General features: G+C 39.7%; 1 protein-coding gene across 1 annotated transcript; it reads right to left on the bottom strand.

Annotated features, from left to right (window-relative positions):
* Positions 1–1,745: 1,745 nt before the first annotated feature.
* Positions 1,746–23,511, bottom strand: sema3e (sema domain, immunoglobulin domain (Ig), short basic domain, secreted, (semaphorin) 3E). The gene is made up of 17 exons (XM_068312596.1): positions 22,519–23,511; positions 9,622–9,782; positions 9,015–9,074; positions 8,588–8,707; positions 6,927–7,020; positions 6,558–6,674; positions 6,129–6,271; positions 5,926–6,040; positions 5,346–5,415; positions 5,117–5,261; positions 4,665–4,890; positions 4,447–4,538; positions 3,979–4,020; positions 3,638–3,804; positions 3,255–3,322; positions 2,871–3,004; positions 1,746–2,290 (listed from the first exon to the last, which is right to left on the bottom strand). Exons 1-17 carry the CDS (start codon positions 22,637–22,639, stop codon positions 1,781–1,783), a joined length of 2,385 nt encoding a protein of 794 aa, XP_068168697.1. The 5' UTR covers positions 22,640–23,511; the 3' UTR covers positions 1,746–1,780.
* Between the last annotated feature and the right edge of the window lie 377 nt (positions 23,512–23,888).

Here is a 23,888-nt window from a genome sequence, read left to right as displayed (position 1 = left end):
TATAATACAACTAATCTTTTTGTTGCACATTAAGTAAAAGCAACAATGAAATTATGAAACAGAAAACATTCAGTTAATTGGCTCTTATTTTTTGAAAATGTTCTTTTTCTATTTCATTCTCTCTGAATTATTGGTTGTGTCTCTCAATTTGTGTGTGTGTGTGTGTGTGTGTGTGTGTGTGTGTGTGTGTGTGTGTGTGTGTGTGTGTGTGTGTGTGTGTGTGTGTGTGTGTGTGTGTGTGTGTGTGTGTGTGTGTGTGTGTGTGTGTGTGTGTGTGTGTGTGTGTGTGTGTGTATTGATCGCCTGAACCACAGGGGTGACAACAAGGAATGATGGTCTATCATGTTTAATGGCAGGTCTTTATAGGGACTATGGGCAGATGGAGTATTTTTAATCTCAAGTCTCAGTTGAAGAACTTTGAAGGACAATGACAGAGGCAAAGGGATTCTTTTTTACCACAATATGACGACAATAAGGTCAAAGTTAGAGTGTGACTAAGAGAGATTAAGCATAACATGAAAACAGTAGTGAACCCCTGAACTCTAAAAACACTACTTACAACTGCTGCAAGCATTTCACTGAACATCATCATTTGTTGCTTAATTTCAGAATTAACTGAATACTGACAAACCTGAGTCATCAGTTTTGCTAATGACATGCCTACCCTCAAATTTGTTTTTATTTCTGCTCAGCAAAATTGTGGTGTTGCCAGGTGCGACATCATTATAGCTTAATAAGAAAGACTTTATGACTACACATTTACAGTTATTGGACATGCACACAGAGAAACCCTGAATTTCATATAGAAAATCCACAAAACACAAATAACTGTTTGCACTTTTGATCACAATTGTTGGTATATACGTAGACACTGTTATTAAGAGTAATAATTAACCACTACTAAACCTGCCGTGACAGTTTTTACAGAGAAACTATTTTCATTGAAGGCATAATTATAAGTGAAACATTCCTTGACTATTAATTTAGTGGCATTGCAATATCTTACTGTATTCAATGAGGTCATTGTAACCACACACCCTACAGCTGTGACCTCTTTAATTTCAGTAAACAGTAGTGTAAACCTTTTTTCACTGTACAAAAACACTATATGTTCCAGTTTACGACATCCAAACAAATACATAGCACAAAGTAGGGACAAAGAAAATAAGTTATCAGAGTAACAAAAAAGATTAAAAAGCAAGTTTTCTCTCATAATAGATATAATCAGAGTTTGTTATTTTGAAGAAGAGGTGGACCAAAGGTTCGGTCTAGCAGTCTTTGAGTGTGTTTGGGTTGACATCTGGATTGGGCTGATACTTTATACTCTGTCTCCTCAGATCAGAGTGACGTGACTTTGTCTGTCATCCGTCTCCTCCCAGGGCCTCCACTCTCACACTGACACTGACAATCACAGTTTCTACACAGGGGTCGGCACCAGATCTTCAGTTTAGCCGGACAAAAGGGCAAAATTTTGTTTTTCTTAATAAATGATAACTGCAGTCAAAACACAGTGTGACAAGATTAGCTTGAAAAGCTAGGCAAACCATTACTACTGTTGGTAGTGAAAATCTTTGACATGGTCCAAACACTGAGGAAGTGACCTTTAGATGTGTGTGTGTGTGTGTGTGTGTGTGTGTGTGTGTGTGTGTGTGTGTGTGTGTGTGTGTGTGTGTGTGTGTGTGTGTGTGTGTGTGTGTGTGTGTGTGTGTGTGTGTGTGTGTGTGTGTGTGTGTGTGTGTGTGAGTCAGTGAGTCGGTGAGTCTCTGCTTTCCTTTGCAGCTCATGGAGACACATGGCTCACGGTATGCCTGGGCACTCTGTGGGAGTTCTCCTCTGCTCTGCCTTTGCCTCTTCTTTCACCGCCTGGAGTAACATACTTCTTTTTGGTCTTTTTACGTTTTTTATCCGAGCACCACACTCTCTCACAGTATTCTTCTACCCTCTTGGCATCCCCGTAGCCGATCAGCTGGAGGAAGTCTTTGTACCACATCCTAGAATGGGGGCCTGTGTCTGAGGATGGCATCAGAGCCCTGGGGCTGATGCTCGGTCCTGGTGGAGGACCCACAGAAGGGTGACAAGGAGCAGTAGATTTTTCTCCGTTCTGGTCATACGTGCTTTGGATTGCTGACCTCACCCTCTCCCCTCTGAGCACATGCAGAGAGATATGTAATAGTGTGTGCACGTATCCGTGTTCCACAGTCTGGCACACGTAAAGACCGGCATCCAAGCTTCGCAATTGTAAAAACAGCAGCCCATGAGCAGTCATGATAACCCGCTCATCACCTCGTACCTACAGGGAAGAAAATAAGCAAAATTATTTTTTCATTGCTCCAGTCTAGTAATTCAGACATTGGGTTTACTGCTGCTGATGCATTTTTAAAAAAAAATTTAAAAAACCAACAGAACAAAATTAGGTAAAGGATTAATTAAGGAACATTTGTACTTCAATAATGCACTCGGAGCAGTTATTCAGCGGCTCTGTGCATCATAGAAACAGTCTGGATTTTATTGTTCAATATTTAATTGTGGTTCATTTAAGTTCTCCAAGTGTGTTGAGACAAATGAAACTTCAACAGTCCAGTTACATAGATGGACATTTTATTAGTGAAAACAAACTCCCAACAACAGCATCTGTCAGTAGAAGGAATTCCATTAGCCTTAATATTTACTGTAAAAAGCTTTGAGTGCTTTGAGCTCATATAATTCCACTCACCCTTGATTGCATTTAAGTAGCAGCAGAAATCTTAACTGCATTAACTTCTTTATATTAAAGCAATTACACTACCAGCTTTTTTAAAATTTTCCAGTCTAACGTATATCATATCCATATTTGTGCATTTTTGTCATGTATAGATGCAAACAAAACTCACTTCATGTTTCTCTGCTCCTCTCTGAAGGAACCACAGGACCTTGGCTTGAAGTGAGCGAGGGACGCACTCAAGCAAAGTGCTGTTGTTCTCCACGCCGTACACCAGCCTCTCCTCAGCTCTGTGCCATTGGCTGTCTGCACATAAACACACACACACATCATAAAGGATTGACAGGTCAAAGAAACAGCAAAGAACTGCTTTGAATTTTCATTGCTCAACCACTCTCTACCCTTCATCCCTTCTATGAACAATAGCATAATTGTACATAAAGTACAACATAATTTCCTTGCTCACAAATTACTTGCTGACATTTTAGCAGTAAACACACCCACATACAGACAGTATATGTACACACAAATACACACAGTCATTTTATAAACCAACCATCAATTTGTAGCCCGTTGCACAGCTGGACGGCGTTGCCATGGCGAATATCCTGCCTTCTAAACCGTCTACAAAGATTGGAGCAAGGGGAATGGAGAGGGTAATTTTTGAGCATGTGATAAAAGTACAAGTGAGAAGAGTGAAAGAGTGAAAAACAGCAAAGGAGGGAAGAAAGGAAAATACTGTCAGACAACATATAACACCTGGCAGCCTTGTGGTATTGACTTGATAAACCAGACTCAGAACACTGTGACATTCAGGGCAAGATGCTATGATGGAACAGAAGTGTGCTGTTGAAGGTGTGAAGAGCTGATATCACACAAATAAATCTGTATGGGGGAGAAAAAGTGACCTAATGTACCTCCAACTGGATCTGCGATTACCTTTTGGTGTACACTCCAACAGGGTAGTATCTGGAGCAGGTGAGACCATCCCAGGCACAGTAAGGGTCTCTGGCCAGACAACAGTCTGCGCATTCTGAGCCATAGAGGTCGCACTGATGGAGCTTGACTTGGGCCACACCCACCTCTGACCCTACATACAGTTGTTGCTGTGGAACCAGCAGAAAGTAACATTAATGCAATCATCTATCAAGAGTCAAACAGTTGCAGGTAGGATCTAAATGTTGAAACAAATAATGAAAAGTGTTCCCATGTTAACATCTTGTGGCTGAGCAAAAGAATTGCATAAAAGAGCAGCATAAAAATACAAAAAGTCATCATACCCTCTTGGGTGATATTATGATCTCTCTTATAGGTACTGGCACCTGCAGGTAGGAAACGATTTACTGTTATCCATAAAAAAAAGTTGATTCAGTGATTCATCATGAGAATAAAGCAACAACAGCAGACAATTTTTGTCACAGGAGGCCTTTGACCATGCTTTAATTCATCCTAGAAAATGTCTTAATTAAAATGGCAACAGCTCCTTCATGCAGCCTAGCTTCGATCTAACAAAGAAGAACTGATGGATTCAAGTCATTCGGAAGATCTCCCATTAGGGAGTTGTACATCAAACCTATCCCCCTCTCATGACGGAAATAATTCAAATTAGTACGCTACTGTTTGAAAGCATTCCCTCTAAAGGTGTAACTGTAGCAACCACTAAGACTATGCTGACTATATGCACTGAAATGTATAAATTTAGTCTCGTGTCAAACTCTATTTTGCGTTAGCACCTAAAAACAAAATACCTTGAATACTTGCAGCTCTTCCAGCAGCACCTCCTCCACCGTGTCTGTGTCTTTGTTGTAGATGGTGATAACTTTTAACACCACTGAGTCATCTAATGGAAGTATACATACACAAAGATATTTCAAGGAGTTAGGAGTGTTTTTTTACTGCTTTCATGCCCATGAAGTTAGTATGTATACCCATGTACATAACAGATCATTTATCATGGAGTTTATACCCCTGCCAATGTATAGAACATGGTAGTGTCCATCTTGGGCTTGGACTCTGTCCACTGCGATCTGTGTCAACTTTTTCCTGCCTGGTTCGGTCTGCAGCAGGATAGGTCTGCGATGCTGCGGAAGAACCGGACGGTACATCACAGGATGGGAACGCACAAATCGCAAAACCTCATCAGGAAACTCCTTTGAGCTGGAGAAGCCGCCTCCGTTCACTTTACTGGCACACTGTTAGAGAGATGTAACAGAAGGAGAGAGGTTGGAGGACGGAGCAGGGAGAGAGGAGGACCTTTAATAAAATTGGCACTTAATGTAGTGTGAATGAAAATGCTGACATGGATCATACGGTCTCTGTGTGACCCAATAAGTAGCTACAACACTGCTAACATTCACTGGAGCTGTCCTACATGCTCACTACATGTAAATCCCATCTCATTCAGCCGTTGAGACTCACAGATCCAGGTCGAGGGTACGGTACCCTGTCCTCATAAGGTGTCCAGTGATGCTCTGGTCTTTCTCGGTAAGCATAAGGACCATTAAAGGCTGCTCTAATGTCCTCCATGCGATAGACACACACTGCATAGCCTTTAAACACCACGCTGCAAAAAAAAGTTTCATAAGTGATTTCATAGTTAATACATTTGTTCATGTATAATGAAACACTGCTGGCATCCTTTACTCACCTCGTTGTGCTGAAGAGGCCAAAGATCTCTGGGTTTTTTGCATCTTTGTTGTTAAGCACAAAGACATCCTCTAAAAAAAGGCAATTATAGAATCAACTCTTTTGTTTCTTTAATTAAAGGATTACATTTTAAATAATCAGCATGGTAAATATACCCACGGAAAACAAGGATATAAGCAGTGCTGGTGTGGGTTTGCACAACTTTATCTATTTTAAGATTAATCCAAACAAGTGAGTGAATAAAACGTTATCTTACAGGACAGACAACCATATAGTTGGTTAAAAGAATCTATGTGGAAATCTATTATGAAATATCTTCATGGTAGCAGTATCATACTTTCTCTGTATTTAGAGGACCGCTATCAGTCTATTTTCTTTAAACTGAATGCTTTGCTCGGTGAATTTAATGCAATGGTCTGTGTATGTATGAACATCCACAAAAAAATATCTATTGCCGCATTGTGATTCTCCAAATGTTCACGATAAAGATGGAGATATGTATATTAATGTCAAACAACAAAGACTTATAGTTTAACAACACGTGAATAAATGAGATCCTAGAGGTCTCATTGTAGTCCCACCTAGATCATCAAAGTGCGTATCAATGCCATTTGGTCCGGCCACAGAGCAAATCAGTCGAGTTTTGAGGAAGGAACTCCATCTATTCACCAACATCCTCTGTCCTCCTTGATCATTCTGACAGAAGAAAACACATAAGGAATGTGAGTGCAGCGCTTAACTTAGATTATGCTGAGAAATCATTATTTGTCATTTGCATTCTCACCGCACAGACTCGGCCAACGCGCGCATACATGGCCTTGCTCACTCCCTCTGCATCCACCTCCTTTTCCGTGAAGAAGAAGTAAACTTTGTCATCATCCCTGTCATCATTCTCAGGAATCAGTGCTGACCCGACAAATTTAGGTTCTGTGGGTAAAAGAATTTGATTCAAAATATGATATGAGAAACTGTTAGCAACAGTGATTAGGGACGGGAAAAACTCTCTCCATGCTAAATTTAAGTTATACTCATCTAATTTCTTACACATCCAAAAACAACCCCAAAACCAACAAACACATTACATGTTGCAAATACGTTCGCTGAGATTACACTATAAATAATTACATAACATAATGTCATTTCACATCACATATATTTGTGTTTGAATACACTTGTGTAGTTTTAATGTGATTTTCCTGTAACCAACACTAACCATTGAGTTGTTGTTTGTCATCACGTTCAGTGCGTGTGTAGGTCTGGTTGTTCAGTCGACACAAAGCACCATCATTCTCCCAGTAGTCCGTGTACAGGCCAATATACAACTCTCCTCCTAATGTATGTGCACATACAAACACACACGCACACGCACACACAAGCACACAGATACACACCCCAGTTACAATGTAAATGTTGGTGCAACACCCTTGCAGTGATTAACTTGACATGTAAACCACTAGATGGCAGTATTGACTCTTCAATGTGGAATTGTATGGAATTCATTTCTTGACATAACAAACATGTTTAGCACCCATAATTGGTGGGTGCTGAACATGTGAAGGTGAAACAGTAAATGCTGTCTTACTGGAGAATGCAGAAATGCAGGGGCTGTTTGGGTCATAGGGACAACGTCCTTTGCCGCTGGTCACACTCTCTACTTCAAGAGCAAATCGTCTGTCCTATGGACAACACAAAAACAGACGCAAGTATAGTTATTAACACACAAATATGCGTAATTATGGATTCGATCAAAGGCTTTAAAAACATTCAGAGAATACCAAGTTAGTGAGTGATGTGTGGACAGTCATATTGAGGGAATTGAGGGAAATACTGTTGTGAGAAGCAAGGCAGAAAGTGATGAATGAGAGAGAGGACGAATGATTATTGAGACCCAGAGTGATGGATGACTAAATGAAGGACTGCTGTCTCTGTGTACATGACCAAGTAGTCTCAGCTCTGAAAGACTATACAGACTTTGGTACTTTTCTTCTGAACTTTCACAAGCGAGTGGAAGAAACAAACAACACACACACACACACACACACACACACACACACACACACACACACACACACACACACACACACACACACACACACACACACACTGAACTCCCTCTACAACCACAGCTCATATGTTCTGGGCTACCACAGTGTTTATGACTGTCACTTCCAGATCAGAGGGGTGTCATATATTGATTTATGAGTAGCCAAAGAACTCTGCTGTGCTGTGACTACCACCCTGCATTTGACTGTAACAGAAGTCATTCTGAGGCTAAACTAATCCATCATACATAGCGGACTATCAAAATCAAGAAAATGCAGGCTGAATGTAGGCTGAATTATCATTGTTCTGCATTGTAATATTCCAAAATGTGGATTATTTTATGTCTCCATCAGTAGAATGTTGAAACTTCACTTGTGACTCATTGAGTTTAGTGTTATGTAAATATGATTCATCACAATGATATTGGTGATCGTATTCTAGATGTAATCTCATGCACCAAGTATAAAACTTGCAGAGCTTAGGTTACTCTGTTGAATCCACATTTGCTTATTCTGTGAACATTCCAATGGAATGAGAGATGACTCCTGGACAGTTAACCGACTGGACCAGTGTCGGAATCGGGGGTGGAAACTTTTTCTATCTACACTGCTCCCCTCCTCCCCCAATACACACACACACACACACACACACACACACACACACACACACACACACACACACACACACACACACACACACACACACACACACACACACACACACACACACACACACACACACACACATGCGCAACCGAGCAGGGCTGTTCCCTGTTTGATATCTAGTGTATATGTGTCATAATGGGGACAAACATGCTTACACAGATGTATGTAGACAATTTTCAGTTGCTCCTTGGGGACAAATAAAAATTTTTAAATTTAAATTTGAATTTTGCATGAATACTAATGTGGATGCAAAACTCTTGTAAAGTCAAATCTTCTTGTTGAAAACATTGTCAAAACAAAGAAAAAGACAATTCTGGCAACAGTGTTAAACACAAAATAGCAGAGATGAGCATAATCGGTTAATGTAATGACTTTTGCTGTTTTGTGAATCCCTTACTAATTTGTACTAATCCTAATTTTTAAAGAAAATGATTACGTCCCTAAGTGCAACCAAAACAAATTAATATATTCATGATGAGTTGACAATGCCAATATAAGGTATGACTATTTAGTTTCCTGTCTAATCCTGACTCACCTTCCCAGTTTGTCCCACTCCGACCAGGGCACAGATGGGGTTAAAGGCTCCAGTTCCACAAACCAGCAAATGGGTCTGGTTGTAAGGTTGTAAGACCTTGATGTAGTTTGCACACTCTGGCTGTTGGAAGACACATACAGTTAAAGGTTAAAGTGGGTAAAGTGAGGTGGGGTGATGAGCTGGTAAGGAAGTGTGAAAGTTGATTGAGGATGAGGAGAGAAAATACTGTAGAGGAAAAATGTCAAATGCTTTACAGCATTAATCTGATCAATCTGTGCACTGAAATAACATTATTATTTTACTATAATAAAAATGTAATGTTTGTTGTTTGCCCTTTGCAGCCATCATTTGTTAAGTTACCAATTTAAGCAGGGTTTTTTTCTTTTTTTTGTTTTGTTTTTGTGCACACATGCTGAAGATCCCTTACCTTTTCTCTCCCCTTCATCAAACATTCCTCTATTTGGGATTCTGTGCTGGCCCACTTGATCTGAAAAAACAAAACAACAAAACAAAACAGTTACGATTGCATTCACAATATATGCTTCTTTTATCAAATTTATTATCCCCTTCAGCCCTAATCACCCCATGCTACACGAGGCCATTTCTCAACAAAATACAAGAACTGAGATCTTAGAAAAATGAAATTGATGGAATGCTACTACAACAGCAGGCCAAATGAGTGAAGTTACATGTGGTTGTAATTTTAATATTCACATTGACCAGTATTTATTGACCAAGAAGCAGTTGACATTAATGTCAGTAGAAAGACACTGGTATGTGAGTCGCTTCAGGTCAATGGGAAACCAGTGCTCCGTATATTCCACAGCAATAGTAATATTGGTCAATGAGTAACCCCATCCTCAAACATTCCCCAGAAAGTAGCATCATGCAACAATGGTGATGCCAAGGGGTTGGTAAGTACTGTGACAGACCACAGCAATCTCCCAGAACAAGAACTAGTCATGAAGACAAACTAATGAATCTAATAATATTTGAAGTTGAGTATGTGTTTTGTGTGTTTAAAATCAGCCTACCTCTTTTTGGAGTGTGTTAATCCGGTCTGTGCTAAGGGAGAAGAGGGTATTCTTCCCTCCAACATAAAGCCTCCCATGGCCCTCATCAAGCAGCATGGTCTGAGGCAGAAGAGACGTGCCATATCCCTGGAAAACCCAGGACCGGTTAAGCTGCAAAAGCTCTGCAGATAACAACAGACAAAAAAAAAAAACAGGGAAAATAATTACAGCAACACAATAGAAGACTATGATTATGATTCGCTAGCATGAGAGACAGAAGAGTACTCTTTTCACTACTCACCTTGTTTCATGGCCTTATTATCTTTAAAGTTAAAATATGACCAAATCATATTGGTAAAATTAGGTTGTAACTGCTTCGAACGTCTCCCATGACCAAGCGAACACTGTTGGCATACCATATTACTGATTCCTCCATGTCATCTCACCACATTGTTTCAGCTATACCTTGTTTTGTTTTGTTTTTACAAAGGAAATCCACATACTTTAAAAGCCTTTTAAAAGAGCACAGTATATACAACTGGAAAACATACTCTGCTGTCTGCTGCAAGTCATTAACAAAGCTCAACTCAGGACTCATCATGAATGCAAGGTGAGTCTTGGGAAAGTTGTCAAGATTGATATAAGGAACAGTTGATGTGCACAGCTTGGTTTATGGTCTCCTTTACTGAGAGGAAGCAGTTTTATTAGAGAGGAAACGGAACAAGTCTTATTATCTGTCATTAGTTTAAGATTAGCAGCCACTTCCTGTCAGTTTTGATTAAGGTGATTGGAAATCCTTGAGAAGGGAAGCAGTAGATCTTGACAGATATGTCATTTCATGTACACTTTCATTCATCAGAATAACCTCAGAGTGATTGCACACAGTCAGTTTGAATGCACACCTGCAACACACCTGGTGTTGACTTGACTGAATCTGGCAGGCTGCTCCTATATACCTGTTGTTCACGAGTTTCTGGGTAAGCTGATTGTGAAGAATTTAGATGGGATGCCCTGAAGCTGTGCCTTTACTTTTGTCTGCATTGACATGAAAAATCTTTGACCAACACATGACCAACAGGTGTCTTTGTAAAAAAAAAAAAAAAAGAAGGAAGACAGAAAGAAAAAATGAGCGCTCTCTTATATGCCAGCAAAGCTTTTGAAGCTTATGCCAGACTCAAAGAGATTTGGCACGATCTGGGATTATTCATGGCACTAGCATTACTTTAACTACTCTGTTCCCAAGATGTTTGGACTGACCATACAGTATGTTACTACTGTACTGCTTCATTAAATGTGATATGAATTTTACTTAGAGAGGCGATCCCTCATAATGCAACCTTTGTGCTTTTTAGTCTTCAAGAATTTCTGGAGTTAAAGCAATACTGCAGCTTGATATCAGATTTTATGATGATGCTTATTACATCCCATGAAGCGGTGATGTATTGTAATTGTCAGTGTTTGTGTGGTTGTCTGTCCGTCCACCAAATATCTTCACAACCATTGCAGATAGAAAGATAAAAGAAAAAACACATTACTTGGGTGGCAAAGTAATGAAAATGAGATGATGACCTTGACCTTGAGAAAACTAGGTCAAGGTCAAATTTTCACTTTTATACCTTTGTAGGAACACATCTCTGAAACCTGATGAGATAATCACAAAACAAAAAGCAGCATTTGCAAGAAGCCAGAGGCACAAAAATTTGTAGGTCGGGGTAAAATTTTAAATTCAAGGATGTCACGAGATGTTGCAGTCTCTGACTGCCTTGTGTGTATGATGCAGCTGAATAATATGGATGCTTATGGAGTCAGGGTTAGAAACAGAGATAATCCTTGAACTTCTATCAAGTCTGGTACTTGATGAGGCTAAAATTAATTTAAGAATATGATGATTTGTTTATGTGATGTTCAGTTGCCAGACAGACGATAAATGTTATTTTGGACTTATTTCATCTATTCTCCCTCTCACACACACTTTAATACTTTCATATTGGCACAAACAAAGACTTGGCCAAAATTCAGTGATTTAAAAACACAGTTGTATTTCTTTAAAACTATCATTATGTAACTAAACCGTTCTCCTATTTTTTCGAATTTACTTTTATCTAAATTCCATGCAAGTCATGTACACTAAAATGAAACATTACATCATATTTTAGTGTACTCGACGAGAAGATCACAATGTTGACTACATAGATGGCCTGCATATATATGTACACACGCACGCACACACACACACACGCACGCACGCACGCACGCACGCACGCACGCACGCACACACGCACACACGCACACACGCACACACACACACACACACACACACACACACACACACACACACAAATGTCAGCAGTGCTAATCCACCAACCTCAAGCAAAGGTGAAATGTCTCTACATGCTGAGGTTGCAGGGGGTAATTGCAAGATTTGTTTTCCTTACATCTGTGTATTTTTAGTGATACTCGATCTCCAAGGAAAGCATGTTCTTCACCTATTTCAAGCAGTGAATGGAGCACTCATGGCAGCAGCATACATTCAGAAACATTTTATTTGTTTTAAAGAGAATTACGTATCGACGAGAATGGGTGACAGTATATTTTGCTACTATTAGGATTTCTGCTGGAACACGAGTGACAGTTTGTTTTATTAGCATTAGATCTCATTTGGCTTGATGGCAGGGAGTGGAGGGATCTGGTAGTGGTGTTCTGTCAGGGCCAGACATACTTCCTGTAATTATCTAATCCACACACACTAGAGATTTTTCTTTCTCTCTCTCCATCTCCTATCCGGTACCACTGACACATACACTCACACATGTACACAAATGCACACAGTTTCTCCTTTCTATCTCATCACAGTTCCCTCTAACTTAAGCTGGACTTGGACCAAGAACAGTCATTTAACATTCCTCTTTTACTTCTCGACAAGTGTAAGCCCACAAACAGTCATTTCCTCCTTACGTGATTCAAATCTGTTGGTAGTATATTTGTTCAGATGACAGACAGATGGTTTTTAAAGTAATGTGATAAACAATGAATAGTTCAAACCTTCTTTCATTTTACTTTTCACTTGTCTCAGTGATTAATAGCCAGAGGCACCTGATTTATATAAAGTCCCAGCCAAAGCATGGACATGTGTGCTCAATTTCTCTCTCTGCTCATACGATGGAAAAAAGTACAACAAATAAGAAAAAAAAATAATACCATACAACATGAAAACACTAGTGAGATGAAACATTTATCATAAAAGATGTTGATAAATCAGTCAACCCACTGGTATGCATTATTACAGAGATTATCTAAAACACACTCGGTGGATATGATTACACACATGCTAGATTGGGGGTGCACAGTGCTGTTTAAACGATTTCTCCTCTGTCATTATGTGGACCAGTCACAGACAGTTACAACTTCTGCTCAGACATAAGGGGGGGATTTCCACAATTCCTCTGTCTCTTCTCTAAGTTTTTCACCAATTTCAAAGATTGAGGGGTCCTTAGCTGACAGCTAAGGAGCTGAATGGAGGGTATTTCTCCATCAGTCACTGATCCAGGGAGACACATGGCTTACTGTGATCCCACTCAAATTGAAAACAGGGAGAAAAAAGGACTCCCTCAAGACAGACCCTTTCATCAGCTGTCTGAGGAGTGCTGAGAGATGCCCAGACAGATTTGGTGAAGTGAAATCAAAATAAACTGTGATATCCTCTTTATCTGTGTATGGAAATACTGTTTTGCAGCACCAGAACAATATTCCTATGTGTTTATGCATGTACAGTACTTTTAACAGCAGGGTTTGGACAGAGAACCCTTGGTACTGTAAATGCACAGTACCGACGGTTCTCTGAGAATGTTTCATAAAAAACATTCTCAGAGACTCACAAATACAAAAAAAATCATTTCACATCCCAACTTCATCTAAGGTCAATTTTAGAGACACATTTCTTTTCAGAAATTAATGTTATGGTAGGCAGTCTCATATTTCCATAAGAAAGCCTATAGTGAAGTCTATATTATTAATTCAAGGCACATGTACTGGAACTGAAACAAAGAGACTTTAAAGTGGGGTGAGGTAAAAGGGCAGGAGAGTAAGGAGGTAGTCTGTGTTTCTTTTTCTGTGGAGGCCTGAGTGAGACTGAAGCCTTCTTGGGGTGGGGTCAGGAGTTGGAGAGCTGGAGTGTTAAGCCATTATCAGCGCAAAGCCTGGTGGTCCTGTGTCTTCCCTTGTGTCTCGGAAGAATGACTTCACAAAGCAAAATGGAAACCACATGGAGTACCCAATCTGAAGTTAGAGAAGAAAGCAACTTTTGTTTTTCAGTCAAGCTAACCAATGTAGGTTTTCACAAGCATGAAAACCTACATTGGTTAGCTTGGAAATCATTACATAATTTCCAATATGATTTGCAGGTTTTTTTGAACAGGCATGACAGTCAGCTCAGAAGAGCAGCATGGGTCCCTAATACTACTTGACTTTTACAATGGGATGCTAATATATGCTGCAATGTACAATGAATGCTGTGTTCAGTACACAGGCACACAGCTTGCATGAAAGACAGCATTATCAATAATCAGAAAAGTTCGCAGTATAAATGGAGTCTACGGAGATCACTAGACAATAAGGTATGTGTTGCAAAAGTACAGACCATCCATGCATGCACGTATTTTTTAAGAAAATGTCTCTTTTCATTTATTTTATTTGATTTACAGAGTTAGCTCAGGGTGTCTCTGTTTTATTAGCTTCCATCACATGATAACAGTTGCTCAGCTGTGCCGTTTTCTGATTCTTCATTCTTTCTTCTTCTGGATGCTTGTCTCTCTTGCCTTCTCTACCTCACTTTCAGATACTGATGATCAGAATTTCTCTGCCTACACCCTCAGCTGGCTCCTAATTTGGGTGAAAGGTTCTACTGGTCGGACGGTGAGGCATGTCCAATTACTCACATCCTCCGTTGTCAGGTTCTCTGCCTTTCTGCTTTGTTTGTTTTTTCCTCCTTTCCTCAGTGGTTGACTATCTATTTCAAGTTTCCCCATTCCCTCCTTCCATAGGCATAAAGACAGAACAGGAAGAAGTTCCTGTGAAGGACTCTAACATTCCGTGAGCCCTTCTGAGGCCACACTGAGACCGGACTGTCCTTGTGCTTTCTCTTTTTTAAAAGAATCTTGGCCCTCCCAATAGGACCTAAGCATCCCCAGACCTCCTTTGTCACTGAAGTTCCACACCAGCGCTCTACATCCAAGCTGTAATTTCACTCTTTTTGACTTTCACACAGAAAAAAAAAAAAGTAAAACTGTTTCTTTGCTCTTTTTCTGCCAGTCTGTATGGTTCTTGATTCCATCTTTTCCACTTACTAATATATTCACTTGTGAGAAGCGAACATAGCATAATAGCTCCTCTCTCACGTCATGCAGATGGTCCTCAAATGATTTTCTGTAGACAAGATTGTCATCTAAATATAATATTTCTTGTCTTAAACCTTTAAGGCATTCTTCCATACTCCAGTGGAACTTTGTTGGAACTGAAGCAGGGCAAAGGGCAACCTTAACGGCTTGTATAAGTCCAAGGTCTTATGAAAGCAACAAGTGGCCTGCCACTCTCTTCCGATAAACCGAGATGGCCCACCCTGATCTGATCCAGTGCAAAGAACAACACATGTCCACTGTTCTGTTCAGGTGGTTCTCTAAATACTACTTCACATGGTTTTGTTGCTGAGGTATAGATGGACCTTACCAGAGTTGTATCATTCAGTCTTATTTTTAACTGAAATGATAAAATATGTCCCAAGTGATATTCACACTCTTCTCAAAGCATCTATCTCACATTTTTGTGCTGGTCTGGGGTCAGATATTTAACAGACATTGGAATGGCCCATAGTTCATGCTTGCCAATTACCAGCTGCCTTTCTCCTCCTTTGTGAGTTTCAGGAGAACTAGCAGTGTTTCACTGGCAATAGTAGTTGCAGCTGCACTTTTGCTAGCACTGATTGTTCTTACTGTATGCTCACTGTCACTGCCTGGTCTTTTGACTGGATAAATATACTACAGTGTGTGGTATATGCTTCTTTAATTTGTGAGGAAGATAGACAGCCTCTACCAATTTCCCTTTCACAGGCAAATTTGAGTTTAGGTGGCATTCAACCCAGTGACCTTTTCTGCATCCCTTCTGTTTCAAAAGAGACTTCCTTTATTGTGGGAAAGGGACCTGTCCATACACTACACGTATCTTCCCTCACTGTCCCTAGCCTACAAAGATTCACCCCAGTGGCTCTGTCATCATGGTCACTGCTCTACACTAAATGGATCAATAGAGTTGTTGTTGTTTTTTACAGTAAATAGAGAAAGGATCTTTTACCACATCAGAAGTAATTTGTGGGTACTGCTTCATTCCTTGCTTCAGCATCTGTTCAATTACATTTTGGGCATTGATAGAAAGGTTCTGCTACTGCTGGCTCATTAGAGACAAGCACCAGTACCAGAAGCCTCAGCAACTTATTTGATTCCAGCTTCAACTTCACCTTTGGCCAGCTTTCAAGGAGCGTCTGGTTTGATACTTTGCCAATAAGAGTCACACATTCCATAACAGGATGTGTGGAAGACAAGATTTTCTCCAGTTTTCATTAATAATTGTGATTTGTGGATGTTGTGTTTTTAAAAAGCTTTGTAGAAACTCCCTCAAAGAAACAATCAATAATACATTTCTCCCAGTCAGAGCCTTCAGTTTGTCTTGGTGAGTTAACCATAGATTTTTGACATAACTACCACCCACACTAGGTTCAGTCTTCCCATCTTCCCATAACTCCATCTCCATCCATAACTGCTTGATATGCTTGCAAAGGCACTCATGTGCATTGTCATCTGGTGCAGCTTTGCTTGGGGCTAACAATTTTGGGTTTGCAACATTCTGGACTGTAACATTTGTGTCATTGGATTTCCCATCTAATCTCAATTGTCTTCTACGGTCTCTTGACAAAAGACCTGACTGCCCATGTTTAAAAATGTTTTCATACTCCTCATTTATTCCATGCTCCTGACATGCTCTCCTCACATTGACTCTTACTTGGCAGGTGGGGCGCTTGAGGGATAGTTATACCTTTTCTTTGCTTTGCCACATTTTCTCTCAGCAGCCCCACAGTCTCATCAAGCTCAAACTCTCTTGAACTGGTTACAGCAGGTGCTTTTTGGCTCTTAGGCTTCACACATTCAGCTGACTGCCCTACTTTGGCTTTTCTCCTCCACCTGACCCTGCTGACTAATCTGCATTGTTGTCTGCAGTTCATTTACTCTCATATTTTTTGCTGTTCTTGTTGTTTTTTGCTGTGTTCTTTCTTTGCTTTAATCATGCTTCTGATTGAAAACTAGCTTCCTTGTTGATTTTATCAATACAGTAATTTCATCATCCTCAGCTGTTTGCAGGTCTTTTTGTTTTCCTCAGTTTCTGTTTTCAACATTGTCTTCAAATAATGCATTGCACCTCCTCTATGTTAATTGTTGCTTTATCCATGGATGTTACTGTTCTAACAAGCACTCATTTCATCACAACATTTTCACTTAGAATTTTGACTTCCATATGAACTTGTTTGAGCTGGTCCCATTACAAAGGTCATAGTCTCTAAGACACAGATCCCTGCCAACTCTTCCGGATCCATAACGTTCAATGCTTGCACATCACCGATCCCGTCATCATCAATGAAAACTACTCCCATGGGGCTTCATCAAAGTGTACATGACATTAATCATCTCAGTGGTGCCTCCAATATACAGTATGCTACAAACTTAGACACTAATTCCCAAGACATGCACATAGTCTTTTAAAAAAAAGTTTGTAGGCCATGGAAAAACAACACACCCTTAGCTTGTTTACTTAATGACACATGCACACAGAGCATCATCCTTTCCAGACCCCTATTCTGTCCACAAGTTCCTTCTTGGACTCCACCCATTATAACCAAAACTGTATAACTATACACATGAATAAGATTATGATAATGAACATATACAAGTAGATGGAGAGATTGACTATTGCCCTTCATCCTATTGTCTAACATTATTGAGGGGCTGACACATGTTTAATTCATCCTGACACAAGCTCGACCAGAGAGATGTGCTTAATCTGCTTTGGAGTTGTCAAAAGTGGATTAACATATTAAACGCTATGATGAAGTTAGACACAGGCACTCTGAAGAAACCTGAAGACCGTGGTAAAGACAAGCCAAGTATCAACAATTTACACGCTTTTCTCGCTCTTTCTCCCTCAGCACAATGGGCATTCAAGTGTTCACTGAGAACAGTATGAAAGGAATAGGGAAGCACAACTATAGGAACAGGAAAGTGGCTCTTATGGCTTTCTTTGTTGATATGACACCGCACTTAAATAGACTCAAATTAAAGTTGCAATGCAAAAACAACTCTGTCTGTGATTTGTTAGCGGCTGTTCAATCACTTCTCAGAAAACTGTGCTTCAGCAATGGAGAGTCATTTTTTCTCTCATATTGACCACATATTGCAACTGGTTGTATGACCATTCTGACCATTCAAATGTTGTGTTTATTGCTGTAATAACACTAATGTGAAACAAGATTGCAGCAGTCAAAGGTTTGGGTACCAGAAAATGAGTGAAACAGAACACTTTGAGACCGACAGAGGTACTGTCCCCTGTGACTAGAGTAGGATCAACATTTGGTTCATCTTCTTCAGCACAAACTCTGACCTGATCACAATGAAACATTGCTGGCCTAATCACTTAAAACTTAATATAAATAAGTGTGTATGTAATACAATTGTTTAGTATAGAAGGTGTAGGGAGTTCAACTGATCTCTCAAAAAGCTTTTAAAAATAGCTTGTTGAGAGATGAATAAGGAGTCACAGTTGAAAGAACAGGCTGTAAATGCACAGATGGAGAGAATAAACCATAGAGGATTGATCATTCACTGCAAAAATCATCCTGACCGGTGATTTTTAAAATACAGATTTTTACAAGTAACATTGATTAATCAAATGATTCCTTTTATGTGCTGCGAAATCTTTCACTGACATGTGGTAGTGTGCAATAAATACAGTTCTTGATTCAAGCTCTTCTTGTGATCATTTTCAATAGTATTTCACACGAGAATAAATAACCCAAAACTGAAAAATAGTCTCTATTCTATTCTCCATGTCAATGAGCTGGGAAACACTAAAAAATATTGTTAACCTCACTTCTGCATAAAAGAGCACTGTAATTAAATTCTTGTTAAGGATAATATGTTTAATGAAGTGAAACCTCTTTATTTGCAGTGCAAATTTCGAAAAGAAGAGCTCATTGTATTGTTTATTGGGTGTTTTTGATTACTCTAACATCTATATAAGGACAAATCTGTATTATTTCTAGGCTGCTGTAACTCCACAGCATTGAGAAAAGTTACCTTACTAGACCTCTTGCAGCATGAATTGAATACCCTGATCTATATCAACATCACAAAACAAACAAGAATACTGTAGAAATTTAAACTGTACAGCTTAGTTAGATAAATCATTTTATTCTTGTTTTTAATGCTATTGTCAGGATAAACAACTCATTCCACATGAACAGTTCTGTTTTTTGTTTCTTTAATAACTTTTTATTTAGTGATGTTTTTCATTTTATCTGATGGCTGGCATCACTTGTCATCCTTCATCCATTTTTTTTTTACCCTTTTCATAAGATTGCAGCATAGAGACGCTCTAGAGACTCCAGCAGTTTCACAAACTTAACTCACCTCCTCTCCCTGGCCCCTTTACCAAGGAAAGGTCGGAAAGGATATTAGAGTTTCACCAGCTGCCTTCCCCTCTAGACATCTCATTAATGGACTAGAGAGTACACACAATGGAAGAGAAAATGACACCAAGACGAACACAAACAAAATGAGAAAGCGAGACAGTGTGGAGGAGATGAAAACGAGGATGAAAGCAATCTTTTTTCCTTTCGCTAACTGAAAGATGTGATTTATCTAATGACTGCTATACCCTCCAGTATCCACTATAAGTTCTTTGGCTGCAGTCCATAACATCATATATGTTAATTATAGGTCTCAGAGCATGAAAGCAGAAGAAATTTAATGGGGCACCTCACTTTGCACATTAGTTGAATCCAGAAATTTTAAAAACTCTCACACCCACATTTAGTTTCAGACAAAAAGAACTTGGGCTATGTTGGTATTCCCCTCAAAAGAAAGTCACTTACAGCCACATCATTTCAAGGTTGTAAAATATATACAGAGCTAGTTCTTGTCTTGAGAGGATGACAGAAACTTAAAACTCAAAGGCACTTTCATAAATCCGTAATTGCTAACTGGGCAGTGCTCCCGTCCACACATACATGAATTTCTGCTTTTTCTCACGTTTTTAAGGTGTGTGATGAAGGAAAGAAATGTGCACAGAAGGCTTGTGATCCATCTATTTACATAAGCTTCACACATCATCAGAAGTATATACTGCACACATGCAGCAAATCATCCATTAATATGTTTTTTTCTAGATGAGATACTCGCTATAGTCTCATCTACAACCGCTTGTCCAGCTTGCAGGTAACAGCAAATTAATGTATATCTAAACTATGTCAACCACATCTTGCGTTTAAATTTTCTGTGAGGTAAATGTTTGGTAGAACTAATGAAATCAAGTTAGTTTAATTTTTGAATAAAAGTGTTCTTACTTAAACATTACTGCTTTTAAACATCTTTTACAGATGAACAACCTAATCCTGAAAGTTTCTTTTAGTGAAATGGTGTTGTCATTCTTTGTCTTCTATCATGAACAATTTAACTATGCTCAGATGCCACGTCTTCAGAAAAGGCAAGCCTGTTTGCAGTAATAACGAGACAACTTTTTCTTCTCTGAAATGAACAAAGAAAGGGACTTTCATAAATCAGTATGAATACAAATTTTAAGGATTTTTATTCTGTAAATAGCAGTGAGAGCACCAGCCTGAAGTTGGCCATCTGCAACCTGCCAGTACACTGACGGATGCTAGTTGGGCAGCAGTTTCATGAGCAGTAGAATTGATGGTCATCCCAAAAGAAGGCTCATTAAATTCCACAAGCCACTACAGGCTCAGATATGGAACTGTTGCCAAGGATGATTGCCTTGGATGATAAAGAACCAAATATTGTGTATCCATCCAAAAATACAAATATAGCACAGGACAAACAGCACATTTTATTTTTTGTTTAACTGCACAAGCTCTACAGTAAATATTTCTATTATTCAATATTTAGGAAGTCTGATTGGCTAGTATTCATAGCAACTGAGTTTCATTACCATGTATATAGTGTTAAAAGATTAGATGTCATTCTTTCTGAAGACAGCAGAGATTAGTGATCTAAATTGAATAGAGCTTGTAATTTAGATATGTTTTGGAACTAGAGTCAATTGGGGGTGTAATCTAATAAAGGGATTATGTGAATCTTTGGAAGAGTCTTCAAATAGAGCAAGTCTTGAGACAATCATGGGGAAAGGATGACTGATGGCGTGAATAACTCTTTCACACCATGTGTGATGTGTGCTAACATTAAAGCATGCTGATAATCATGGTGCACACCGGGGAGGGTCAGCCTTGAATCACATGATAATATCCAGAATTGAATTCATGACTAGGAACAAGTGTTTTCAATTGGTCCAACATCTGTTCATCTGATCAGATGCAGGGTTCAAGTATTTTAAAAGTGATATGAATGACTCTTTTTTTTTTGTGATAAAAAAGAATTATCTAGGTTTTTTTCCGTTATGTTTTGAATCCAGATGTGGATTTTTGTGTATTGCTCAGTATCTCCCTGATCTGAAACCAAGCAGTGGTCTGTAAAGAATTTAAACGATCGTGTCCGTGGATATATGTGTGTCAGTGGTCCTACGTGTGAGTATGTGTGAACTTAAGGGTGTGTGCAAAAATCAGCAGAAGAGCCCATGAGGCAAACATTAGAGCTTGTGATGTATTTATAACGGTAGGATCCAAATACACTCTTTAAGTTACTCTGTGCCAACATGTAGCAGAGAAAGAGAGAGAGACACAAGTGGAATGCGAATTAGCATAGCAGCTTTTCCTTTGGTTGCCTAACAAAGAGATATGTGAGATCACTACATAAATTGGTGACTGATTGATTCATTTGTTCACTTTAGCTGATACATTAATTGTTGGTAAAAATGTCTTGCTCGTCCCATTCTCTTCATTTCTCATAATATTTAGTCGTTTATTGCTTTGTGGTTGAAAAGTCAAGTACATAGTTGGGCATACATGAAACAGCGAACACTCCACACAAGCGTCGCTGAACCATAACAGCAACATATGTATGAGTTATTGACCATGCAAATTCCACACCTAAATCCAACCATGACTAACATGCTTATGTGGAATCATCACCTTCAGTTGCTATAGAGATCAAAGCAACTGAGGAAAAGACAGTGTTTACTTAGGAGGCTTATCTGGATAATATTAAAAGAGATTAAATCTGGTTTTATTTTGAGAGACACACAACAATCATTTCACATTCAAGAGCATGACTTTCCTTATCACACACTCCTACACACACACGCATGCACCAAAACATAGATACGTATAGAGTTGTGTTTAACTTAAACCTCTAATAAAAAACACAGGACAAAATAGAAAAACTGTCTTTGTCATATACTGTATATGTGTGTGTGCGCGCGTGCGTGCGTGCGTGCGTGCGTGTGGCGTGCGTGCTTTGTGTGTGTGTGTGCATACATACATACAGTACATCATCTAATGAGTGTCTCTTATCTTGGAGTGACACAACAAAGTACTTTGTATTTTATGCAATATAGCTGAAGTACACACATCGTTGAAGTACACACACACACACACACACACACACACACACACACACACACACACACACACACACACACACACTCACTCACACACACACACACACACACAAAAGGATTTTTTTTTACCTCTATTGGAGAGTCGTATCCTCGGGTAGATGCTGTGGGCTGCATGAGTCGGACCGAGAAGAACAAGGTACAGTAGCATCAGTGTCACATACAGAGTACTTATGCACTCTGCCATTTTCATTTAGACATACACTTCTATTCTACACACACACAAGTCCTAGCCTCTCTCAGCATAGGTTGTGGAGTCCACAAAAAAAGGAAAGAAAAGTTAGTGGCTCTGCAGGTGTCGACAAGCTATGTCTAACAAGAGTCAAATTAAGAGTCGGTAAACCCTTTTCTTATGATCAACTACAATGTTGATCAACTACATATATCACTGCAGCTTCTATACAGCCCCAGCTTTCCCCTATAGCAGTCTGCTGAGAGCTGAATCCACCCACTACAGCACTGGACAGGATGGTGCTCTGGCTATTATCCTTGTTTGGTCTTAGTAACCAGGGAGAAGGGAAGTCCAGTTGCTACATTCACGCCGCAGTGCCTACAGCTCTCTGTCCATATGTCAGTCCGTCTGTTTGTTTATCTGTTCTTATTCCCAGCTTGAATCCAGTCTTTTTGATCTGATGACAAGAAAAAGAAAATGTAGTCTATGAATCCCACAAAAAGTGAAAGCGCTGGTGATTTCTAAAACCACATTGCATTTGTCAGTCCCAGCGGCAAGGTAAGCAGGCAGAGCTAGAGCTGCTGTACTGTATCCTCAGGCTGTGTTCCCCCTCTTGGGTCCACTGGAGCCAGTCATTCTCTGGACAGGAGCCCAGAAAGAGGCAGTGTGAGAGAAGGAGGAGCGGGAAGCCTCGTGCCTGGCGTGCAGTCTCTCTGCAGTGGGGAAGAAAGTGAAGCTCTAGATCCTAACTCTGCTCACGCTCGAGCAGGGATGCAAACCTCAGCTCAGACCTCAATGACTTGGAATTGCTTCTACCACAGCCACTGATTTAAGCTTGGGCCACTTGACATGGCATTTCTGAGGAAAAGCCTTGTGTTTGTGGTTGGTAATGTGGCGACTTTGTATCTGTTTGAAGTTGAAAATTCCCAGCTCCTTTTAAATTGACTTGAGATCTCCCTCTTCCTCTCAGACAGCTGGATAAAATGTGCTGCGTCTCCCAGGCAGGTTGTCTAAGACTCTCCCTATCTGCCTCTCGTGTCACTCTACAGACTACTCCTTGTGTCTCCACGCCCCTTTCTGCTCTGTCACCACCTTCTTTTTGCTAATATGGCAGTTCCATTAACATGGACCCAGGCCAGATTTTCAACTTGTTATTAAGTCTGGCTCTTCATTCAATTTCAGCATTGCTTGTCTTTGCCTGTGGATAGTTATTATTATCCTGAACATGGATTCTCATGTACAGGCTTTCCATCCTTTATATTTAATATCT

The sequence above is a fragment of the Antennarius striatus genome, chromosome 4, assembly GCF_040054535.1.
Source record: "Antennarius striatus isolate MH-2024 chromosome 4, ASM4005453v1, whole genome shotgun sequence".
Classification (NCBI taxonomy): Eukaryota; Metazoa; Chordata; class Actinopteri; order Lophiiformes; family Antennariidae; genus Antennarius; species Antennarius striatus.
This window is presented reverse-complemented; position numbering and strand designations above follow the sequence as displayed.